At 44.8% G+C, this 21,342-nt stretch overlaps 2 protein-coding genes across 3 annotated transcripts in view; one reads left to right on the forward strand and one right to left on the reverse strand.

The window, feature by feature from the left end:
* Positions 1-6,139: 6,139 nt before the first annotated feature.
* Positions 6,140-14,742, reverse strand: cox20 (cytochrome c oxidase assembly factor COX20). The gene is made up of 4 exons (XM_080200793.1): positions 14,558-14,742; positions 12,848-12,962; positions 10,256-10,319; positions 6,140-9,824 (listed from the first exon to the last, which is right to left on the reverse strand). The coding sequence occupies exons 1-4, from the start codon at positions 14,588-14,590 to the stop codon at positions 9,680-9,682; spliced, it is 357 nt and encodes a 118-aa protein (XP_080056919.1). The 5' UTR covers positions 14,591-14,742; the 3' UTR covers positions 6,140-9,679.
* tspan33b (tetraspanin 33b) overlaps positions 14,728-21,342 on the forward strand; it is a 63,191-nt gene continuing 56,576 nt past the window's right edge. Inside the window, exon 1 of one of the 2 annotated variants that reach the window (XM_080200791.1) lies at positions 14,728-14,785. The gene's annotated coding sequence lies outside the window, so the exon portion shown is untranslated. The remainder of the gene's footprint in view (positions 14,786-21,342) is intronic. The other variant, XM_080200792.1, reaches the window with a different exon arrangement.

The raw sequence follows: 21,342 nt of genomic DNA on the forward strand, positions 1-21,342 counted from the left end.
CTTCCGTGATTGGATAACAACAATCTCTGCACATGAATGATCCTCACTGAGGTAGGCCACCTGTGAATCAGCCCAATTAAAGAGTCATTAGAAGGTGGGTAAATGCTACATTTTATTCCCCTTTTGCAAAGAATAATTGCCAGCTTTGTGGGTACTTCTGTCTGAACTTGGTGATTATTCCAACACCACCCACCCCTCCCACTCCACCTCTATGGAAAACTTAAGTCATCAATTTGTTGCTTTTCATTAAAAGATAGTTGCATACGCATTATGCAACTAAGATTGTAATTTAAAATAAAGTTTCTGCGGTAGCAATCAGTGGTTTGATTCCTTCACAATTAATTCAGAATTTTGCTTGGCTAACAACTATCCAGACCTGCAAGGAAATACGGGTTCTGGGGTAGAACTTTTTCCTGTGTGTAAAGTGGTTAGCACTGCTGCCTCACAGCACCAGGGACCGAGGTTCAATTCTGACCTTGGGTTTCCACACTGTGTGTGGAGTTTGCACATTCTCCCCATTCCCCTGGGTGCTCCAGTTTTCTCCTACAGTCCAAAAATGTGTGGGTTAGGTTGATTGGCCAGGCTAAATTGCCCCTTGGTGTCAGGGGGATTAGAATCATAGAAGCCCTACAGTGCAGAAAGAGGCCATTTGGCCCATCGAGTCTACACTGACCACAATCCCACACATGCCCTATACTTTACCAAAATTCAGCATTAGGGTAAGCATTCTCTAAGGCAGCCTTCACAACACATGACGATGCAGAGTCACTGAGCAGAGACTGATAGCTAAGTTCCTCACACATGAGGACGGGCTCAACTGGGTTCATGTCACACTATCTGTAACCCCCATGACTTGCCTGGGCTTGCAAAATCTCACTAACTGTTCTGGCTGGAGACAATACACATCTCTTTAACCTGTGCTTAATGCTCTCTCCACTCACACTGTCTGTACCTTTAAGACTTGATTACCTATAAAGACTCACATTCCAACCATTATTTTGTAAACTGAGTTTGCGTCTTTATATGCCCTGTTCGTGAACAGAGCTCCCACTCACCTGACAAAGGAGCAGCGCTCCAAAAGCTAGTGGCTTTTGCTACCAAATAAACCTGTTGAACTTTAACCTGGTGTTGTGAGACTTCTTACGGTACCTAAGAAAGACCAGACAAAAGACATGGAAGTTAAAATTTCTGACCCCAGAAAACACTGAAGAACTCCAAAGGGATTAGTAAGGCTGGAGAACAATGAATGTCCTCTTTGAGTCCTTGATGCTGCAGTGGGAATTTATAAAGATGAACATCAAGAGGTTCTGCATTCTCAAAGGTATTGAGAAGGTGCAAGAGAGAGACAGACAGAAATACCCTATTAGGTGCAAGGTTTCCTCAGTGTTGCTATACCTGGTGTAGGTCTAGGACCTGCACATCGGCAAGTCATCTTCTGCTTTGTCTGGAGATTGAAAATACACAGTGGTTGCAGGGACACAGTATACAAATCTCTAGAAAAAAAGGGAGAAAGCATATCTAATGCCACCTTCATCCTGATGGCCACCTTTAAGTCTGGCAGCATCCAGCTGTGCATAAACCTGCAATATACAAGCACCAAGAATGGCTAACTGTAAAGGTTCAAACAATCACTGTGGATTGTCAAGGATGGGTCTGGCTGTTGCCACACTCTAATCATTTGACCACATCACATGTCCCCTGGGGAAAAGTATGTGCAGAAAGGCAACTTTGACAACAAGTCCATCAGATAATGCCCACAAGGCCCTGCAGGGAAAGCAGATGGTATATCCTGTTAGATGGTTCCCTAAGCAGATTGTCAATGTCCTTTGGCAGAACTTCACTAGGACTTTCAAACAAGCACCAAATTATAGCTTGGTTGATGGTGAGAAAGACCCTCACTCTCAGATCCTTCCTGCACACCCAGAGTCTTACTACCTCCACATATTGCCCTTAAGAGGGCTGTGATAGGGAAGAGACCATTTCCACCTCCTTCTGGAATGTGTCTTTGCAAAGCAGGTCTGGAGAAAGATACAATGATTTTTGACGAGGTTTATCCTGGGCAGCAGAACTCTGTGGGCCATTGCCAAGGGCACATACTAAGATAAACATCTAGGCAGTAGTGGCATAGCACCAGGGACCCGGGTTCGATTCCTGGTTTGGGTCACTGTCTGTGTGGAGTTTGCACACACTCTGCGTGTCTGCGTGGGTTTCCTCCGAGTACTCTGCTTTCCTCCCACAGTCCAAAGATGTGCAGGTTAGGTTGATCGGCTGTGCTAAATTGACCTTTACTGTCAGGGGGACTAGCTAGGGGAAAATGCATAGGGTTATGGGGATAAGGTCTGGATGGGATTGTTGTCAGTGCAGACCTGATGAGTCAAATGGCCTCCTTCTGCACTGCAGAATTTTATGAATCCATGATCAACTGTTGCTGGAGAACCATCAACTTGAAAGACACTCTTTGAAACCTTTCGGTCTTCCATTGCAAAGAATTATCTGTGACCGACTGTTATCCTGGTACATTCCAATGTCCAGGACTACGTGTGAGTGATGCACTAAAGCTTGGAGCAAGGACACAGTGGGGAAAGGGCACTGTGTAATGCCTTCATCCATAACACACAGGACTAGAAATGGTTTAAAAAAGAGCTATATGTCTAACATGTAATGAACATTGTGAATATTGACTGTATTTGTAAATGTAACAAGTAATATATTGTATTAGAAAAAAACTAATTTGTTTTGCACGTTATATAATGTCAACTTTGAACAGTCATGTAATGTACTTCTGTACATTTTATGAATGAAATACTTTCCACTGACTGGATGTTGCTGTCAGTCCAAAGTGGCGTTCTGCCTACCACAAAATTGAGCAATGTAGTGTTTGAATTTCAATGCTGGTGTGATGCCAGGTATGTAGGCCATACTCTCCAATGAATGGCTGCCCGAATCAAGCAGCAAGTTTCTTTGGCTGTTCATAATATACAGATTAAAGACCCCAGTCAGCCAGCCCATGCTTGCAAAATCCAAATCAGAATGCCTACTGTTATATGTGATTCTGCGACTGGGCAGCACTTGCTAAACAGTCCTGAGTGTGCTAATAGATACACTAGCAGCCAATGTAGGATTGAGATTAAGATTTAAATCAAACTTGTAACATGGCTCCTTTATACTTGCTGAAGATGACATACACAGAGACCCATTCTCTGCAAACAAAGAGAATATGTTCAAGCCTTGCGCCTTTTTGAATCACCCTGGAGCTTGGGAAACCTGTAGCTTCCTATTGCTTCCCCCATGACAATGCCACAACCAATCAGAGTTGATTTGCCAACCAATCAGCACCCTTTTCTCTTGTGATATAAATTGTTGTGATGGTTTGAAATTTGGTATTTTTGCATTTGTCCCGATGAGCAAAAGATAAAAAGCTTCAGCAATGTGCGTCTCTCTTTTCAGCAAGATTCAAGTTCAGTCATATCAAGCGACTATTTATGCAGCAGGGTGTCAAGGCCAATGGCCTGATAGAGCTTGATTTTAGTCCTCAGCTTAATGCATGCTGCCTCTTACTCTATCTCTGATCTACCTTCTTACTTCCATTCTAATTGGTTGTCAAAGCAATTTCTAATTCAAAACTATCTGCACGTCAACACTTGTTACTACAATGGGTGTAAAAGTGGAAAAAGGGGAAGAGAAGGTGCATTTGGATTTCGGGGTCATTATCATGGGCAGACTGAAATGATATGAAGATGATCTAGTGAATGCAGACATTGTTTATTTTATTTATTAGTGTCATAAGTAGGTTTACATTAACACTGCAATTAAGTTACTGTGAAAATCCCCTCATCGTCACATTCCAGCACCTGTTTGGGTACAATTAGGAGAATTTAGCATGGCCAATGCACCTGACCAGCACGTATTTCAGACTGTGGGAGGAAACCGGAGCACCTGGAGGAAACCCAAGCAGACACAGGGAGAACGTGCAGACTCCACACAGGCAGTGACCTGAGCCAGGAATCAAACCTGGGTTTCTGGCATCATGACACAGTCGTGCTAACCCCTTGCCAATGTGCCAGCCTGAATCTGTGGGGAAACACCAATGGATTTCTAGTCCATCGCCTTAACCACTTCGGTGTTGAGGGTGGAAGGTGAGGATCAGGGAAACTCTGGTCACAGGTGTCAGAGGGAATAGGCAGAATCAGGGGCAGATAGAGCATCACAGCAGAGGGGAATCCAAGGCTGAGACAAAAAGAGGTCATTTCAGAACCTCTGGAGCACAAGGGTAGGGCCATCAGAGCAGAATTGTTCTGATTGTACAAATTTGCAGTTCTGTAAACATATCTTGCATCCACAGATGCTGACTTGATCTGCTGGGTTTCTCCAGCATTTTAGATACTTGCTTTGACTTTCTAACAATCATATGACCTTGGACAGCTGATTTCCACAGAAGGCTCTGTATGTATTCATGAAGTGGGTATGCCGGCGTTGGACTGGCGTAAACACAGTAAAAAGTCTGACAACACCAGTTGACAACCCGTGACTTGCCTGGGTTTGCTAAACCTCACTTACTGTACTGTCTGGAGACAATACACATCTCTTTAAACTGTGATCAGTGCTCCTTCCACTCACATTATCAGCCACTTCAGGTCTTGAACAGCAGGTTAGGTGTAAGGATTCGCATTCTAATCAGTAATCTCTAAACTGTCTGTGCTTTATATGCTCTGTCTGAGGCCAGAACTCTCCATTCACCTGACGAAGGGGCTAACCCGAAAGCTTGCGAGTATATTATCAAATAAATAGGTTGGACTAAAACCTGGTGTTGTCAGACTTTTTACTGTATTCATGAATCCACTTGGGGGAGCTGAAGGCTTCATGATTTGAATAGAATGTGTGAGAATTCCCGAGGTGTCAGTTAACTCAGTTGGTTAAATGGCAAGTGTGGGAGTCTGATCTATGTAACAGTCAGAGTTCCAATCCTGTTCTGGCTGAGGTAAGTCCAGAACCTACCTCTTGATTCCCCTGGTACTAAAAAGTCACTGCACTTGGCTATGATTTGGTGAATTGGTACCAATCTACCTGCAGGCAGATAATTCACGAAGACTGATTGCAAAAGTTAAAGTACAATTCCTGCAGCAAACAATACAGATAAAGACTTGGACAAAATGTTGTTGGTAATCACTTATGCACCTGGGCTACCCACCCACATCTATTAAACTGACTTCCACAGTGGCCTGGATTATACAGTTTACAATCTCCAATTTCATCACTTCTGCTCAGATTAGGCCATTTTCCCCACTATCTGCTGGCGAGGACCCTTGACCGAGTCCATTGCACTTCTTGTGCTTTGATACTCATCTTTTCCTTCTTCTCTGAGAATGGTGACTGGGTCCCATTTGTCTTCATTCTCTACCTCACCAGCCTCTGTGGCACCATTTGCCAATTCAGCCATCTCCAATGTGATTCCACTACTAAATACATTCTGTCCTTTCCTCTCTGCAATCCAAATGAATCAAAGCCTTTGTGATGCCCTGGCTCACTCTTCCATCACCCTCATCGCGTCTGATCAAGACCCCAAAACACTCCTTCCAGGTGATACAACAATCTACCTCTTGCTTACCTCCCACCTAGTATCACAGGGCAAGCTTCTCTTCCCAGAACACAGAACATAACAGCACAGTACAGGCCCTTCGGCCCTCAATGTTGTCCTGAGCTATGTCCAATCCCAAGATCAAGTTGTCCCACTCCCTATAGAGTAAGGTAACCAATCGCAATCTAGAACTCCCTGACACCTGGTGTTTTCTAAAGTAATAAAAAAATCTTCCATTCCAGAAGATGATACTTGGAAAAATCTTAAATGAGAAAGGGCTGAATGCTGTAGCCTTTTGACAATAAGGCTGCCACATGGGCTTTGGGAATTGCGATAGCTCCCACTGGAACTTCGCAATCACTCACCAGGAGACAACAATAGAAGCATTACTGCAAGTACACTGGATCCTGAAAAGGCAACATAAAATCTTATTTATCTAATGTCTGGGACGGTTGTTTTACGTTAGTGCTGCTAATATAAGTGCAGCTGTTGTGCATCCTTTAATGATGCAGAGATTGAGGGAAAGCCTGCTGAAAGTAATCAAACAGTAAAATAAGAGGCTGATGGAAAACATTTCATGAAGAACCATTATTTAATTCAACAAGTCCTGTCTGACGGTTTTCACAGATCCTCAGATAAGTGCTATTACGTCACTGACATTGCTTAGGAGGACACGGTAAGAAGTCTCACAACACCAGGTTAAAATCCAACAGGTTTATCTGGCTCTGCTCCTTCCTCACCTGATGAAGGAGCAGCGCTCTGAAAGCTCATGATACCAAATAAACTCTGAAGGACTTTTAACCTGGCGTTGTGAGATTTCTTACTGTGCCAACCCCAGTCCAACGCCAACATCTCCACATCATTGTTTAGAAAACCATTTATACAACGATAAAGCACTTGTTTATAATATCGCTTTTAAAAAAAAAATCACACAGGACAAAATTAGCTTTTGGAGCCGTTGTTTCATTTGTAAACATTGTTACAGAAACCAGTACCTGGTGTGAAAGTGTAAATAACCAGAGTGAGCTCTTGCCATTTTGGGTTGTGAGGATTGGCTGCGAGGACATTATTCACCAGTCTTCATGGGAAGCTCAAATGCAAATGCAAAGTTGCGGACACTAAGCACGTGCTCATGGAGTTCCTACAACAGGAGCGACACTTGAAAAATACCTCACTAGCCGTAAAGCACTTTGGAACATCCTGTGAGATGCTGTATAGATGAGAGTTCATTATTTAATTTCCCACGGCAATTCACCAAAGCTTTTGTTAAGCAGGGACTGGGTTCAATTCCCAGCTTGGGTGACTGCCTGTGTGGAGTCTGCATGTTCTCCCCGTGCCTGCGTGCTTTCCTGCCACAATCCAAAAGATGTGCTGGTTCGGTGCATTGGCTATGCTAAATTCTTCCTCAGTGCACCCAAACATAAGAACATAAGAAATAGGAGCAGGAGTAGGCCATCTAGCCCTCGAGCCTGCCCCACCATTCAATAAGATCATGGCTGATCTGAAAGTGGTTCAGTTCCACTGACCCGCCTGCTCCCCATAACCCTTAATTCCCTCATTGATCAGAAATCTATCTACCTGTAACTTAAACATATTAACGAGGTAGCCTCCACCGCTTCAATGGGCAGAGAATTTCAGAGATTCACTACCCTCTGAGAGAAGAAGTTCCTCCTCAACTCTGTTCTAAACTGATTCCCCCTTATTTTGAGGCTGTGTTCTCTAGTTCTTGTTTCCTTTCTAAGTGGAAAGAATCTCTCCGCCTACAAACAGGCACTGGAATTAGGGGATTTTCACAGTAACTTCATTGCAGTGTTTGTAAGCCTACTTGTGACAATAAATAAAGTTGAACTTCTAATACATTGGGATGTCAGGCTGCTGAATGCTGTAAAGAATAAGGATATATTGGAAATCCTTGACAGCTTTCATGATTTGCTGGCCGCTTGGAGAAACCTGCCAATTCTGCTTTCCTTGTCAGCCATTTTGGAACACCATAAATGAGCTCAATGAAGAGGCATGCTGGGAAGGTGGGCAAACTATCCTGGCTGAGGTTTGGAGGGCGAGATTTCAGATTTCAGAAGTAAGCTTCACTTCTTTCAAGTAGCTGTAACACCGAGAGTTGCTTCGCTCCCCAAGGTTGGCTGAGCAGCTGTTGGTGGTGAAGGATCCTCACTTGTCATTATTTGCCTGCACAGCCTGCAGAGATGGACTTCTCTCACCTCGAGGTGAAATGCCACACCTTGCCCTGAGCCCGTTTTCATTGCAGCCCAACAAGAGCTGAAATGAACAGGGTGAAGCTTCAAAATGGAGTAAGTTCACTGGAAGCAGAAACATGAGCGGAAAGACTAAAGAATACACAAGAAAATATCAAGGCTCAAGCTTTTTAAAAAGTCTTTGCAATTGCCAAACGCACAAATTTTGGCTCCTTCCGTTTTATGATGATAATTTGAGTAGCCTATTGAAACATAAGGGGTGATGAGGGTTTTGTTAGGATCTTGAAAGGAATCGACAGATCTGTATCTAAAAGGAAGAGACATTAACTTAAAATCTGACCCAGACCATGCAGGAGAGAAGTCAGGAAAGATTTCACAAAAGGTGGTAGAAATGCAGAACACCCTCCCTCAGAAATCAGTAGATGCTCACTCAATTAACAATTTTAAATCTGCAATCAGTAGATATTTGGTAGGCAAGGGTATAAAGAGGATACTGAGCTGAGACAGGCGAATGGAGTTAAAACACAGATCAGCCATAGGGGAAGGCAAGGTCAGGCTGTTGTGTTGGATGATCAGCCATGATCATAATTAATAGTGGAGCAGGTTCAAAGGGCCCACTCCCCCTCCTTTTCTATGATAAGGGGCTAAGTGGCTTTCTCCGATTTCCTATGTTTCCCCTGCCAATGTTAAGTGCCATGACTCCATCAGAAAACTTAAATGCTATGATGACCCCAATCTGTGCAAGCATCAAGGACATTTTTAAGTATGCCAATCCATCTTAGATTTGAGCAAAAGGGTTTGGAAGAGATAGGGGAGGGTGGTGGTGAAGACAGGAGGCAAAAAAGGGGACAGAACACCTAGGCTCAATCAGAAGAGGACGGGAACACAGATGATTCGGAATTCATTTACGACTTGAGACAAGAAATTCACCACAACACTTGTAATTTTATAAACTTTGAACCCAACAAGTTGGAAGTTGATTGCAACAACCTCTTCATGCAAACCAGCCTCCCATCCATTGATTCTGTCTATGCTTCCTGCTGCCTTGGAAAAGCAGCCAGCATAATCAAGGACCCATGCACCTCAGACATTCTCTCTTCTACCTTCTGTTGGGAAAAAGATACAAAAATCTGAGGTCACCTACCAACCAACTTAAGAACAGCTTCTTCCCTTTGCTGTCAGAATGTGAATGGATCGACCTTGCATTAAGTTGATCTTTCTCTACACCCCAGCTATGACTGTCACACTACATTCTGCACTCTCTTGTTTCCTTCTTCAAGAATGGTACGTTTTATCTGTATAGCGTGCAAGAAACAATACTTTTCACTGTATGTTAATACATGTGACAATAAAAAATTGAATCAAATATTAAAGACCTTTAGTTTCAAATCAGTGTATTTCTAATCCTTGGATATGATTCTGCATTATTGATTTTGAAATTGAATTTTTACAATTTGAATTTATCTGGCTTCACATTCAGCAGAGACCCAAGGCAAACAGGAACGTACATCAGAAACTCAAGTCTAAGAATCATTCCAATCATTTGAGATGAATAGTCAAAAATATTGTGCCTGCAAGTTGCCAGTATATTTGCCACTCAAAAGTCAGAGTTACCTTGAGAGGTTGAAACTCTAGAGGTTGATCATTATCTTGTCAGGTTAATAATAAATACATCTCCTCACGATTAAAGCACAGAGCTGCACTGTCTCACTGGTTCTCCTTATATTGGACCATGTCTCTCATACATTAGGCACCCAGTTATGGAAAGGCAACTTGGCTTTCTTAAACGAGCAGGCAGGGACTACAATCCAAGGTATGAGATCCTTTGAACTTGCAAGAATTCATCCTTCTGGCCACAAGCTGTGTTGCTCTCAAGGCCAACGTCCTATGAGTTTTAGCTTTGGCTGTCTTTATTGCCTGTATCCGATTTTCTGGTTGGATCCAATGTGGTCCCTTCGAACATGATCTTGTTTTTCACACCTTCCTGTATCATTCGCTGCTGGATTCTCAGTTTTGCATTCTGATACCTGCAGAACATCCTGAAAAAAGTGCACGTGTTTGAAAATCTGAATCAAATTACTTCCAGCAAATACCACAGGATTTCAAAACCAATGACAAATTGCCACAGCAGGTTTAAAGCCCCATTGTACTGCAGTACCTGCGCTAACATAATATCTGTACCAGTATCTTTGTGGCGTGAAGTCAAATTTCCTCTCAAAAGGCCTTAGTAAACCAATTGGGTTTCTTTGTAGTTCTATCGTCACCTTGACGGATACAACTTTTTCATTCCATATTTTAATCAATTAATTGAACTTAAACTTCCCAGCTTCTTGTGGTGGGATTGGATTGGAATTCCAATTTATTAGCCCAGCCCTCTGCATTACAATAACCGCGATGTACCACTTAACCTTAAACCTTACACTGATGGAATAAAGGTTACATTTTCAAGATCAACAGGTAACCCACTTACCACGTTCCCAAAGTAGTAAGTAAAAAGCTCCCAACACCAAAGTCAAAAGACCGCTTTACTCTGCCTGCAGGAAAAGAGAAGGCAGAATTATTGCAAATATTTAAACAAAATTCAATTATGTTCACTAATGTTGCAAATGGCTTGACATATGGGCTTCCTGGAAAGCTGCTCTGGTAAAGCCATTTTGCAAGTGAGGCACAGATACAGGCCATTCAGCCCAATTAATCAATTCCTGTGCTATGTTAATTTAAAGAGTCAATGAATAGACAGTCATTACCTTGCTGACTACATTCTAGTTATGCGTGTTCAGCACTGTTCATGCTTTTCACATGTCATAGGTCAGAATGTCCCAGGTCTTCCAGCCTATGTGAGAGATCACACAACACCAGGTTATAGTCCAACAGTGCACTTCACCTGAGGAAGGAACAGTGCTCCATAAGTTTGTGATTTCAAATAAACCTGTTGGAATATAACCTGGTGTCGTGTGACTTTGCATCTTGTCCACCCCAGTCCAACACCAGCATGTCCACATCATTCCAGCCTATACAGAGTTCATCAGCCTCAGCCAGTGGAACAATGGACTTACTACAATTGGTCTCTTGACTGTCAGTTATTATTGTTAGAACAAACAAAGGCAAAACATTCAGGAGACTGAAAATCTGAAATATAAATCTAAAGTGCCAGAAATAGTCAGGAGACAAAGTGGCACCAGTGGAGAACTGCCTGGCTTACTTATTTTTGGAAAATGGACTAGGCTTTGTTGCATTTCTTCCTACGGTTGAATAGTCTACTAACACTGGTTCTAGCAATGAAAGATTTCAGTTGCGCAAATAGATTGGCAAAACTGGGACTGTTCTCCTTTGAAAAGTTTGAGAGGAAATTTAATAGGGGTTTTCAAAATCATAAGGGGTCTATGAATGTGGAGATGTCAGTGTTGGGCTGGGGTGGGCACAGTAAGAAGTTTCACAACACCAGGTTAAAGTCCAACAGGTTTATTTGGTCACACGAGCTTTCGGTGTACTGCCACTTCATCAGGTGAGTCGGCAGTTGGGTTCACAAACAGGGCATATATAGACACAGACTCAATTACAAGTTAATAAGGAAGAGGGTTCCAACCATTATCTTGTAATTGAGTCTGTGTCTATATATGCCCTGTTTGTGAACCCAACACTCCACTCACCCGACGAAGGAGCGGCGGTCTGAAAGCTCATGATTCCAAATGAACCTGTTGGACTTTAACCTGGTGTTGTAAGACTTCTTATTGTGCGTAAGGGGTCTGGGCGGATAGGAAGAACCCCTTCCCCTTGTTGGAAGGGTCAAGAAACAAGTGAATTTAAGGTTATTGACGAAAGCAGCTGAGGTGGCGTGAGAGAAAAATATTACAGGGCTGCAGGGAAGGGCAGCAGGAGTGGGATTAGCTGAGTTGTTCTTACAGAGAGAAGGCAAGGATACAAAGACTGAATGGCCTCCTTCTTTGCTGTAACCATTCCACGATCAGGGAAGTATAGTGGAAGCCTCACCTTGTCTCCAATGGAGTAAGACTTCAGTTAAAGAGTTGCAAACCTTTGGAATTTTCCATTGCAACAGCAGTGGGTGTTCAGTAGTTGAGTATATTCAGGTCATAAATAGCTAGAATTTTGGGTCCAAAGGGAATCAAGATTTATGGGGAAATGGTGGGAAGGTGTAGATAGAAGATTAACCATCTCATTGAAATGCAGAACAAGACTGAAGGACCAAACGCTCTATTCTTGCTTCTATTTATGTACAAATGAACGAGAAGCAGGAGTAGGTCATTCAGTCCCTTGAACCTGTTCTACCATCCAATAAAATTATGGCTGACCTGATTGTAGCCTCAATTCCTAATTCCATCTACTCCCGATAACCTTTTACTTCCTTGTTAGTCAAGAATCTATTTACTTCTGCCTAAAAAATATTCATTGATTCTGCCTTTACCAATCTCTGGGGAAGATTCACAACCCTCAGAGAAAATATTTCTTCTTATCTCTGTCTTAAGTGGCAGACCCCAGATTTTTAAAACCATATGGGGCAGCACGATGGCACAGTGGTTAGCACTGCTGCCTCACAGCACCAGGGACCCAGGCTCAATTCTTGGCTTGGGTACTGTCTGTGTGGAGTTTGCACTTTCTCCCTGTGTCTGCGTGGGTTTCCTCAGGGTGCTCCGATTTCCTCCCACAGTCTGAAAAACTGTGCAGTTTAGGTACATTGGCCATGCTAAATTCTCCCTCAGTGTACTGAATAATGTGGGTGTGTGGCGACTTGGGGATTTTCACAGTAACTTTGTTGCAGTGTGAATATAAGCTTACTTGTGACAAATAAATAAACTTTAACATTTCCTGGTTCTTATGATCTCAAATAATAGAGGCTGTCCAATTTCCCAACAGTGACGTCCCTCATTTTAAGCAGACCAGTCGCTTCCAAAACAAAACAAATCCAACATTATTCAGCATTCATTATTCATAGCAGTATTCTTGCACTGTCCATTGCAAACCTTTAATGTTATCAACTCTTAGTATAGATGTAATAGAAAAGGGCTCTGAAAAGATTCATTCCAATATCAACAAGGATGCTCACTTGTGGCTAGGAAGTAGCCAAGTCCACCTACTACAGCACCAGCTGATCCATACAGGACTGAGTTTCGGGCACATGGAATATTCTGTACATCCAAGATTCCCAGGAGCTTGAATGACTAAACACAAACAAAAAATGTCTTATTGCCAAATTAGAACATGATTTGTTTCTAATAATAATACTGACCAGAAGCCCAAGATGCACAACTCAAAAGCCGACAATCCAATAACCATATGCTCTCACACCATGAACTACTTGGATGGGCAGCAGCAGTAGCTGTTATGCAGGGAAACATAGCACCTGTGTCAAAAACACCTTGAGTGAATAATCTGTCGCTGTTTTCAGCTGATGAATAATACGCTGTTTAGAAAACGAGAATCTTGGCTCTTCTTTGAAATTAAGAGATCGGTTTGAAACATCACAACAAGCAAAGGTGATTGTGATTTAATGCCTCAACTGAAGATCAGCATTCTTGACAATGCCGCATTTCTTGTGGGGTACAATTTCACAACTTATTTTTTAATTTCAATGTGTTGGCTGGCTAGTTGACCATGTGGGGTGCATCAGAGCCAGGCCTGATCTTGTCCTCTCCTGATCATTCACAGATCATTTGCAGAGTTAAGAATATTTATACCATTTTGAAGTGGAGTAAACCAACTTCAAGAGTGGCACAGTGGTTAGTACTGCTGCCTCACAGTTAAGACTTCAAGACTTGACTACCTGGAAAGACTTGCATTCCAACCATTATTTTGTAAATGAGTTTGTGTCTTTATATGCCCTGTTTGTGAACAGAACTCTCACCAGATGAAGGGGCAGTGCTCTGAAAGCTTGTGGCTTATACCACCAAATAAACCTGTTGGACTTGGTGTTGTGAGACTTCTTACTGTGCCTCACAGTGTCGGGGACCTGGCTTCGAATCTGGCCTTAAGTGACAGTGCAGAGTCTGCATGTTCTCCATGGGTCTGCGTGGGTTTCTTCCGGATGCTCCAATTTCCTCCCACAGTCCAAAGGTGTGCATGATAAGTTGACTGACAAAGGTAAATTGCCCCTTAGTGTCAGAGGATTAGGAAGGTATTTTTAATTCATTCGGTGGGGCATGGGCATTGTTGGCTGGCCAGCATTTACTGATGTGGAGATGGCAGCATTGGACTGGGATAAACACAGTAAGAAATCTCACAACACCAGGTTAAAGTCCAACAGGTTGCATTTGTGTCTTTACACGCCCTGTTTGTGATCAGAACTGCCACCCACCTGACAAAGGAACAGCCAGTTCTGAAAGCTAGTGGCGTTTACTACATATAAACTTGTTGGACTTTAACCTGGTGTTGTGAGACTTCTTACAGCATTTATTGCCCAGCCCTGGTTACCCGAGGGCAGTTGAGAGTCAACCATTTTGTTGTACGCAGAGTTATGGGGATAGGTCCTGGGTGGGATTGTTGTCAGTGTAAACTTGATGGGCTGAATGGGCTACTGCAGGGTATCTATAAACAACACAAAAGGCTGAAAATTTGAAATTTAACCATAAAATGCTGAGTTGGGCTGGATGCTGTTGAGTATTTCCAGTATTCCTGTTGTTCTATCTCTCTGGAGTCCATTTTCACCATGAACAAAGGGAGGAAGGGGGCTGGGACCTTGACTTGACATTGAAGTGGCCCACTGCGCATGCCAGTGACCTTTAAACCCTACCGTCTCCCCCCACCCCGCGGCATTCACCTTCGGCTTCTCCGCTTCGCTCTCGGTCGACATGGCGGCGGGTGCTGCTCGGCGGCCGTGAACACTTCTCCTTCTCCCCCGCTGCCCCTCTTTGTTTGTGCTCTCGAATCCGTCCTCAGCGAAGTACTTTTCGGGCCGTACCGAGCAATGGCGACCGCGGCGACACCGTCTGGACAGCGCGGGCCGGGAGCCGGGAGGCGCCAGGTCACGTGAGCTGAGTCGGGCCAGGTAGCTCTGCGCATGCGCGCATCTAGACAGGGTGGGGGAGGGGCGTTCCAGTCCCAGGCTCAGACTCCTCTGTGCTATTTGTAAGGACACTCAGCAATCAGCAGGGCTAACAGCGGTCCAGGACCATGCTGGAGTCTTCAGAAATTGAAGATCCATCTCCAGGACACTGTTGTATACAATCCTGGAGAAAAATCATCAAGATATTGAAAATTGCTTTTTAAATTTTTTTTAACATTTCTCTTTACCAGATATAAAATTATTGAAAAGGGAAGACTGGCTGGCTGACTGATGTCAAGCACCATGCAATTTCTGTAGAATTCCTACAGTGCAGACGGAGGCCATTCAGCTCATCAAGTCTGTGCCAACTTTTCAAAAGAACATTTTACCCAGCTACACGCCTCCTTAACCCTTCGCATTTATCCCACTAATCTCCCTAATCTACACATAGAATCAGAGAATCCCTACAGTGTAGAAGGAGGCCATTTGGCACATTGAGTCTGCACAAACCACAGTCCCACCTCGGCAGTATTCCCTCACCCCCATATATTTACGCTGCAAATCCCCCATAGCACTAGGGTCAATTTAGCATAGTCAATCAACCCAACCCACAAATCTTTGGAGTGTGCGAGGAAACCGGAGCACCTGGAAGAATCCCTTGCAGACACAGGGAGAACGTGCAAACTCCACACAGACTGTGACCCGAGGTGGAAATTGAACGCGGGTCCCTGGTGCTGTAAGGCAGCAGTGTTAGCCATTGGACAACTGTGCCAATGGGCCACCATCATGAAATCAAACCTCCAGGAGTACATTTGATCACAGTGGACAACCTTATCAAAGACTTTGCAGCTCATTACACTTGTCTTTAACTTACAAACACTTCATAAAGAATCTCATGTAGTGCATTCAAAATAAAAATAACACTTCAGCGGTCACGGGCATTCGGTTTCTGATCTTCGGGTAAGTTTTCTCCAAGGTGGCCTTCACGACACAGACAGCCCAGAGTCACTGAACAGAAACTGATAGCCAAGTTCCGCACACATGAGGATGGCCTCAACCGGGATCTTGGGATCATGTCACACTATCTGTAACCCCCATCTCTTGCCTGAACTTGCAACATCTCACTTACTGTCCTGACTGGAGACAATGCATATCTCTTTAACCTATGCTTAATGCTATCGCCACTCACATTGTCTGCAATTTTAAGACTTGAATAGCAGATTAGCTGTAAAGACTCACATTCTAATCAGTATCCTGTAAATTGTGTGTGCCTTTATATGCCCTGTTTGGGATCAGAACTCTCCACTCACCTGACTAAGAAATAAACCTGTTGGACTTTAACCTGGTGTTGTGAGACTTCTTGCTATAGAATACTTACAGCACAAAAAACAGCTGTTTGGTGAACCGTTCTCTGCAAGGACAACTCCGCTAGTTTCACAACCCTCCTCTTTCCCTTTAGCCGTGCAGGTGGTTTTTCTTTTCGCATGGTTAACCAACTCCCTGCTGAAAGTCGCAACTGAATCTGTCTCCTGTCTGACTCTCAGACAGTCCATTTATATTTTAATAGGAAATACCCCAAGGCTCAACACAGCAGTATTATCAAACAAAATTTCACATTGAGACACATAAGATGATATTAGGGCAGACAAGCAAACACTTTGGCCCAAGAGGTAGATATTAAGAACATAAGAAATAGGAGCAGGAGTAGGCCATCCAGCCCTTCGAGCCTGCCCCGCCATTCAATAAGATCATGGCTGATCTGTCGCGGCTCAGTTCCACCTTCCCGCCCTCTCCCCATAACCCTTAATCCCCTCTCTCATCAAAAACCCATCAACCCGCGTCTTAAAAATATTTAGCGAGGCAGCCTCCACCACTTCAACGGGCAGAGAATTCCAGAGATTCACCACCCTTTGAGTGAAGAAGTTCCTCCTCAACTCCATTCTAAACCGCCCCCCCTTTATCTTGAGGCTGTGCCCCCTAGTCCTACTGTCTTTTTTGAGTGGGATGAGTCTCTCCACCTCTATCCTATCCATCCCATTCATCATCTTATACGTCTCAATGAGATCTCCCCTCATTCTTCTAAACTCTAACGAGTACAAGCCTAGTTTATTCAGCCTCTCCTCATAGCTCAACCCCCTCAACTCCGGTATCAGCCTAGTAAACCTCCTCTGCACTCCCTCCAAGGCCAAAATATCTTTGCGCAGGTGCAGCGCCCAAAACTGCACACAGTACTCCAGCTGCGGCCTCACCAATGCCCTATACAGCTGCAGCAAGACCTCCCTACTTTTATATTCAATCCCCCTCGCTGACCACCTGCTGCACCTGCAAGCTGGGTTTTTGCGACTCATGCACAAGGACCCCGAGGTCCCTCTGCACCGTCGCCTGCTGCAGTTTTTCGCCCCGTAAGTAATAGTCCTTCCTACCATTATTCCTACCAAAGTGGACCACCTCACACTTCCCAACATTAAATTCCATTTGCCATTTCCTGGCCCATTCGCCCAGCCTATCTAGATCCTTCTGCAGACTCTCCACACCCTCCGCACAATTTGCCATTCCCCCAATCTTGGCGTCATCAGCAAATTTCGACACCCTACACGGTTCCCTCCTCCAGATCATCTATATAAATGGTAAAAAGCTGAGGCCCCAGCACCAACCCCTGGGGCACTCCACTAGTCACCATCCGCCAATCCGAATAGCACCCGTTGACCCCCACTCTCTGCCTCCTATTTGACAACCAATCCTCTATCCACGCTAACACCCTACCCCCAACTCCATGTCCCTCGACCTTCTGCAGTAACCTCTTGTGAGGTACTTTGTCAAACGCCTTCTGAAAATCTAGAAAGACCACATCCACCGGCTCTCCTCTATCCACCGCCCTAGACACATCCTCATAGAACTCCAGTAAATTTGTCAGACACGACTTCCCTTTAATGAAACCGTGCTGCGTCTGCTCTATCAAGCAATTCCCTTCAAGATGCCTTGCAATTTCCTCCTTAATGACAGATTCTAACATTTTACCTACCACAGACGTTAAACTAACCAGCCTATAATTCCCTGCCTTTTGCCTGGCACCCTTCTTAAACAATGGCGTAACATTAGCCGTTTTCCAACCATCCGGCACTTCCCCGGAATCCAGCGACGTCTGGAAAATAACCACCAAGGCATCCACTATCACCTCCGCCATTTCTTTCAGAACCCTCGGATGCATTCCATCCGGTCCTGGGGACTTGTCCACAATCAGCCCCTCCAGTCTGTCGAGCACCGCCTCTCTAGTAACAGTAATATCGTTAAGACCCTCCAGTCCTACCACCTTTCCATCGCTAACACCCGGCAAATTATTCACGTCCTCCTCCGTGAAGACAGAAACAAAAAAGTTATTCAATACCTTAGCCATATCCCCATCCCCTACCACTAGGTCCCCTTTCTCATCCTCTAAAGGACCAACATTCACCCTAGCCAGCCTCTTCCTTTTTATATATTTATAAAAACACTTGCTATCCTTTTTTATATTAAGCGCTAGCCCAGCTTCATAGTTTCTCCTACCCTTCTTTATCAACTTCTTTGTCAATCTTTGTTGACATTTAAACCTCTCCCAATCCTCTTCTCGCCCACTACTCTTAGCTACTCTAAATTCCTCCGCTTTTAATTTAACACTTTCCTTCACCTCCTTCGTTATCCACGGCTTATTACCTCTCCTCCTATGGTCCTTTTTGACCATCGGAATAAATTTCCGCTGAGCACCAAGAAAGATCTCCTTAAAGATCCTCCACTGCTCCTCAGCAGACCCTCCCTCCAACGCGCTCCCCCAGTCCACATTCACAATTCTTCTCTCATCCTACTGTACTCCCCTCTATTCAAACAAAGTACGCGTGTCTGGGAACCCACTTTCTCCTCCTCCATCTGCACCAGAAACTCCACCATACAATGATCACTGTCCCCAAGAGGATCCTTCACCGCAAGGTCCCTAATTCTACCCGCCTCATTACATAGCACCAGATCCAAGATAGCTCACTCCCTTGTCGGCTCCAACACATACTGTTCGAGGAAACTATCCCGGCAGCATTCCAAGAACTCCTCCTCGAGCCCTCCGTGTCCAACATGGGTCGACCAATCAATATGCAGATTGAAATCCCCCATAACTACGGCCGTCCCATTCCTGCACGTCGCACTTATTTGCGCGTTAACAGCCCGCCCCACCTCCAGATCATTATTCGGGGGCCTATAGACGACACCCACCAGCGTCTTCCTCCCTTTGCTGTTCCTAATCTCCACCCACAACGATTCCACCCTCTGCTCCTTGGCTCCAATATCATCCCTTGCTACCACCGTGATGCTATCCTTAATCAGCAGAGCTACACCCCCCCCTTTTCCCTCCTGCCTATCCTTCCTAAACACTTGATAGCCCTGTACATTCAGCTCCCAGTCCCTGTCACCCTGCAGCCACGTCTCTGTAATGGCCACCGGATCGTATCCATTTGTGTCGATCTACGCCACCAGCTCATCCACTTTATTCCGAATGCTTCGTGCATTCAGATAAAGCGCTTTCATCCCAGCCTTCACCTGGACCCTATTTGCTGTAACGCCACCAACCATACTCACGCCCCCTACTCCCTCTATTATTGGGACATCCTCGGCCTCTTCCCTTACCTGTACCCTCTCCTTAACTTTAGACCTCGTAACGTCACCTACCCTCGCACCCTCCCCCCCTAATTAGTTTAAAGCCCTGTCTACAGTCCTCTTTACTCGATTCGCCAGCACTCTGGTCCCAGCACGGTTCAGACCAACCCCATCCCGCCCGAACAGGTCCCACCTACCCCAATACTGGTGCCAATGCCCCATAAATTCAAACCCATTCCTCCCACACCAATCCCTGAGCCACCCATTCACATCCTTAATCCTGTCAACCCTACGCCCATCTGCACTCGGTTCAGGCAGTAGCCCAGAGATAACCACCTTGTTGGTTCTACTTTTTAATTCCATTCCCAGCTTTTCATACTCCCTCCCCAGATCCTCAGTCCGCATTTTGCTTACATCGCCGGCACCCACATGTACCACAACGACCGGATTCTCACCCTCCCACTCCAGGTTCCTCTGCAGCCCAGCTGCGACATCCCGTACCCGAGCACCAGGCAGACAACACACCCTTCTGTGCACTTTGTCATTGTGACAAAGGACAGTGTCAATACCCTTCACCCCACTATCCCCAATCACTACTACATTCCTTTTCCCCTTCTCTTTGCCTATGTCCTGCTGCATCACTGTACCGTGTGAAGTTTGCTCACCAACCTCACCTGCCTCGTTCTCGTCCAGCCTGGAAGCAAGAACCTCAAACCTGTTATGCAGATTAAGAGGCTGAGGCCTCCGCTCCTCACCCCCCTTCCTCCTCCCAGCAGCCCCCTCTTGTCCCTGACCCTTAGAGTTAGCCAGTCTAGGGGGGGTGGATGTCACTTGCACCCCATTGACAATGGCACCCTCTCTCCCCTTGATGAGCCTCAGTGACTGTAGCTCAGAGGCCAGCTCATCCACCTTGAGCTGGAGCTCCTCCAGCAACCTGCACTTACTACAGACATGGTCACTGGGATGGACCCTGGGGTCCACCAGTTCCCACATCATACAGAAACCACACATCACATGCCCCTCCATTATTCACTGTAGTAGTCTTGAAAAAAATTTTTTTTTCCTTGTTTTTTCAAACGAACTCACCTGGCCTTTTTTCCCTCCAGCCCTTTTTGATATTAAGCCCTAATAACTCACTCTGCTTCCCCCTCACTCCGCTGCCCGCTGTCTACACCAGGCCTCCTTTTAAACCTGGCGCTGATTTAAAGCTGTTGGCCCACAAATCCCTTCTAACCACTCCCTCCGAATTCTTAAAGCAGTAAGTACTATAAATAAATGCTTTAAACAGTTCTACAAAGAACAAAGTGCTTTAAACTTATTTTAAACAGGTTTTTAACAGGTAAAATCTTAGCTCTCTCTCTGCTCCTTCACTCGTCTAAGAGAGGGAGAGGGTTAGAAAGGTCATTCCAGCACTGTAGCCCTAGTCAGCTGAAGGCATGGCTGCCAATGGCAGAGTAATTAAAACCATGGATGTGAAAGAAACTGACATGTACCCATGTGTAGGGACCTGCCCACTGCAGGCAAAAGAAACATGTCCATGCATTGTGAACAAAGAACAAAGAAAATTACAGCACAGGAACAGGCCCTTTGGCCCTCCAAGCCTGCATCAATCATGCTGCCCGAGTGAACTAAAACCCTCTACCCTTTTGGAGACGATATCCCTCTATTTCTATCCTATTCATGTATTTGTCAAGATGCCCCTTAAAAACTATTATTGTATCTGCTTCCACTACCTCACCCAACAGCAAGTTCCAGGCACCCTCTGTGTAAAAAACCTGCCTCATATATCTCATTTAAATCTTGCCCCTTGCATTTTAAACTATGCTCCCAAGTATTTGACTCTTGCACCCGGGAAAAAGCTTCAGACTACCCACTCTGTCCATGTCCCTCATGATCTTGTAGACTTCTATCAGCTCACCCCTCAACCTCCGTCGTTCCAGTGA

This window comes from Carcharhinus amblyrhynchos, chromosome 12, assembly GCF_965287045.1.
Source record: "Carcharhinus amblyrhynchos chromosome 12, sCarAmb.v2.hapA, whole genome shotgun sequence".
Lineage (NCBI taxonomy): Eukaryota > Metazoa > Chordata > Chondrichthyes > Carcharhiniformes > Carcharhinidae > Carcharhinus > Carcharhinus amblyrhynchos.

Coding starts and splice junctions, on each gene's coding strand:
- cox20 (XM_080200793.1), bottom strand. CDS start 14,590: ATGTCGACCGAGAGCGAAGCGGAGAAGCCGAAG. Junction 10,320..12,847: donor TGGCTACTTCCTAGCCACAA/GTGAGCATCCTT, acceptor CTTTTCCTGCAG/GCAGAGTAAAGCGGTCTTTT. Junction 9,825..10,255: donor CTTACTACTTTGGGAACGTG/GTAAGTGGGTTA, acceptor CACTTTTTTCAG/GATGTTCTGCAGGTATCAGA.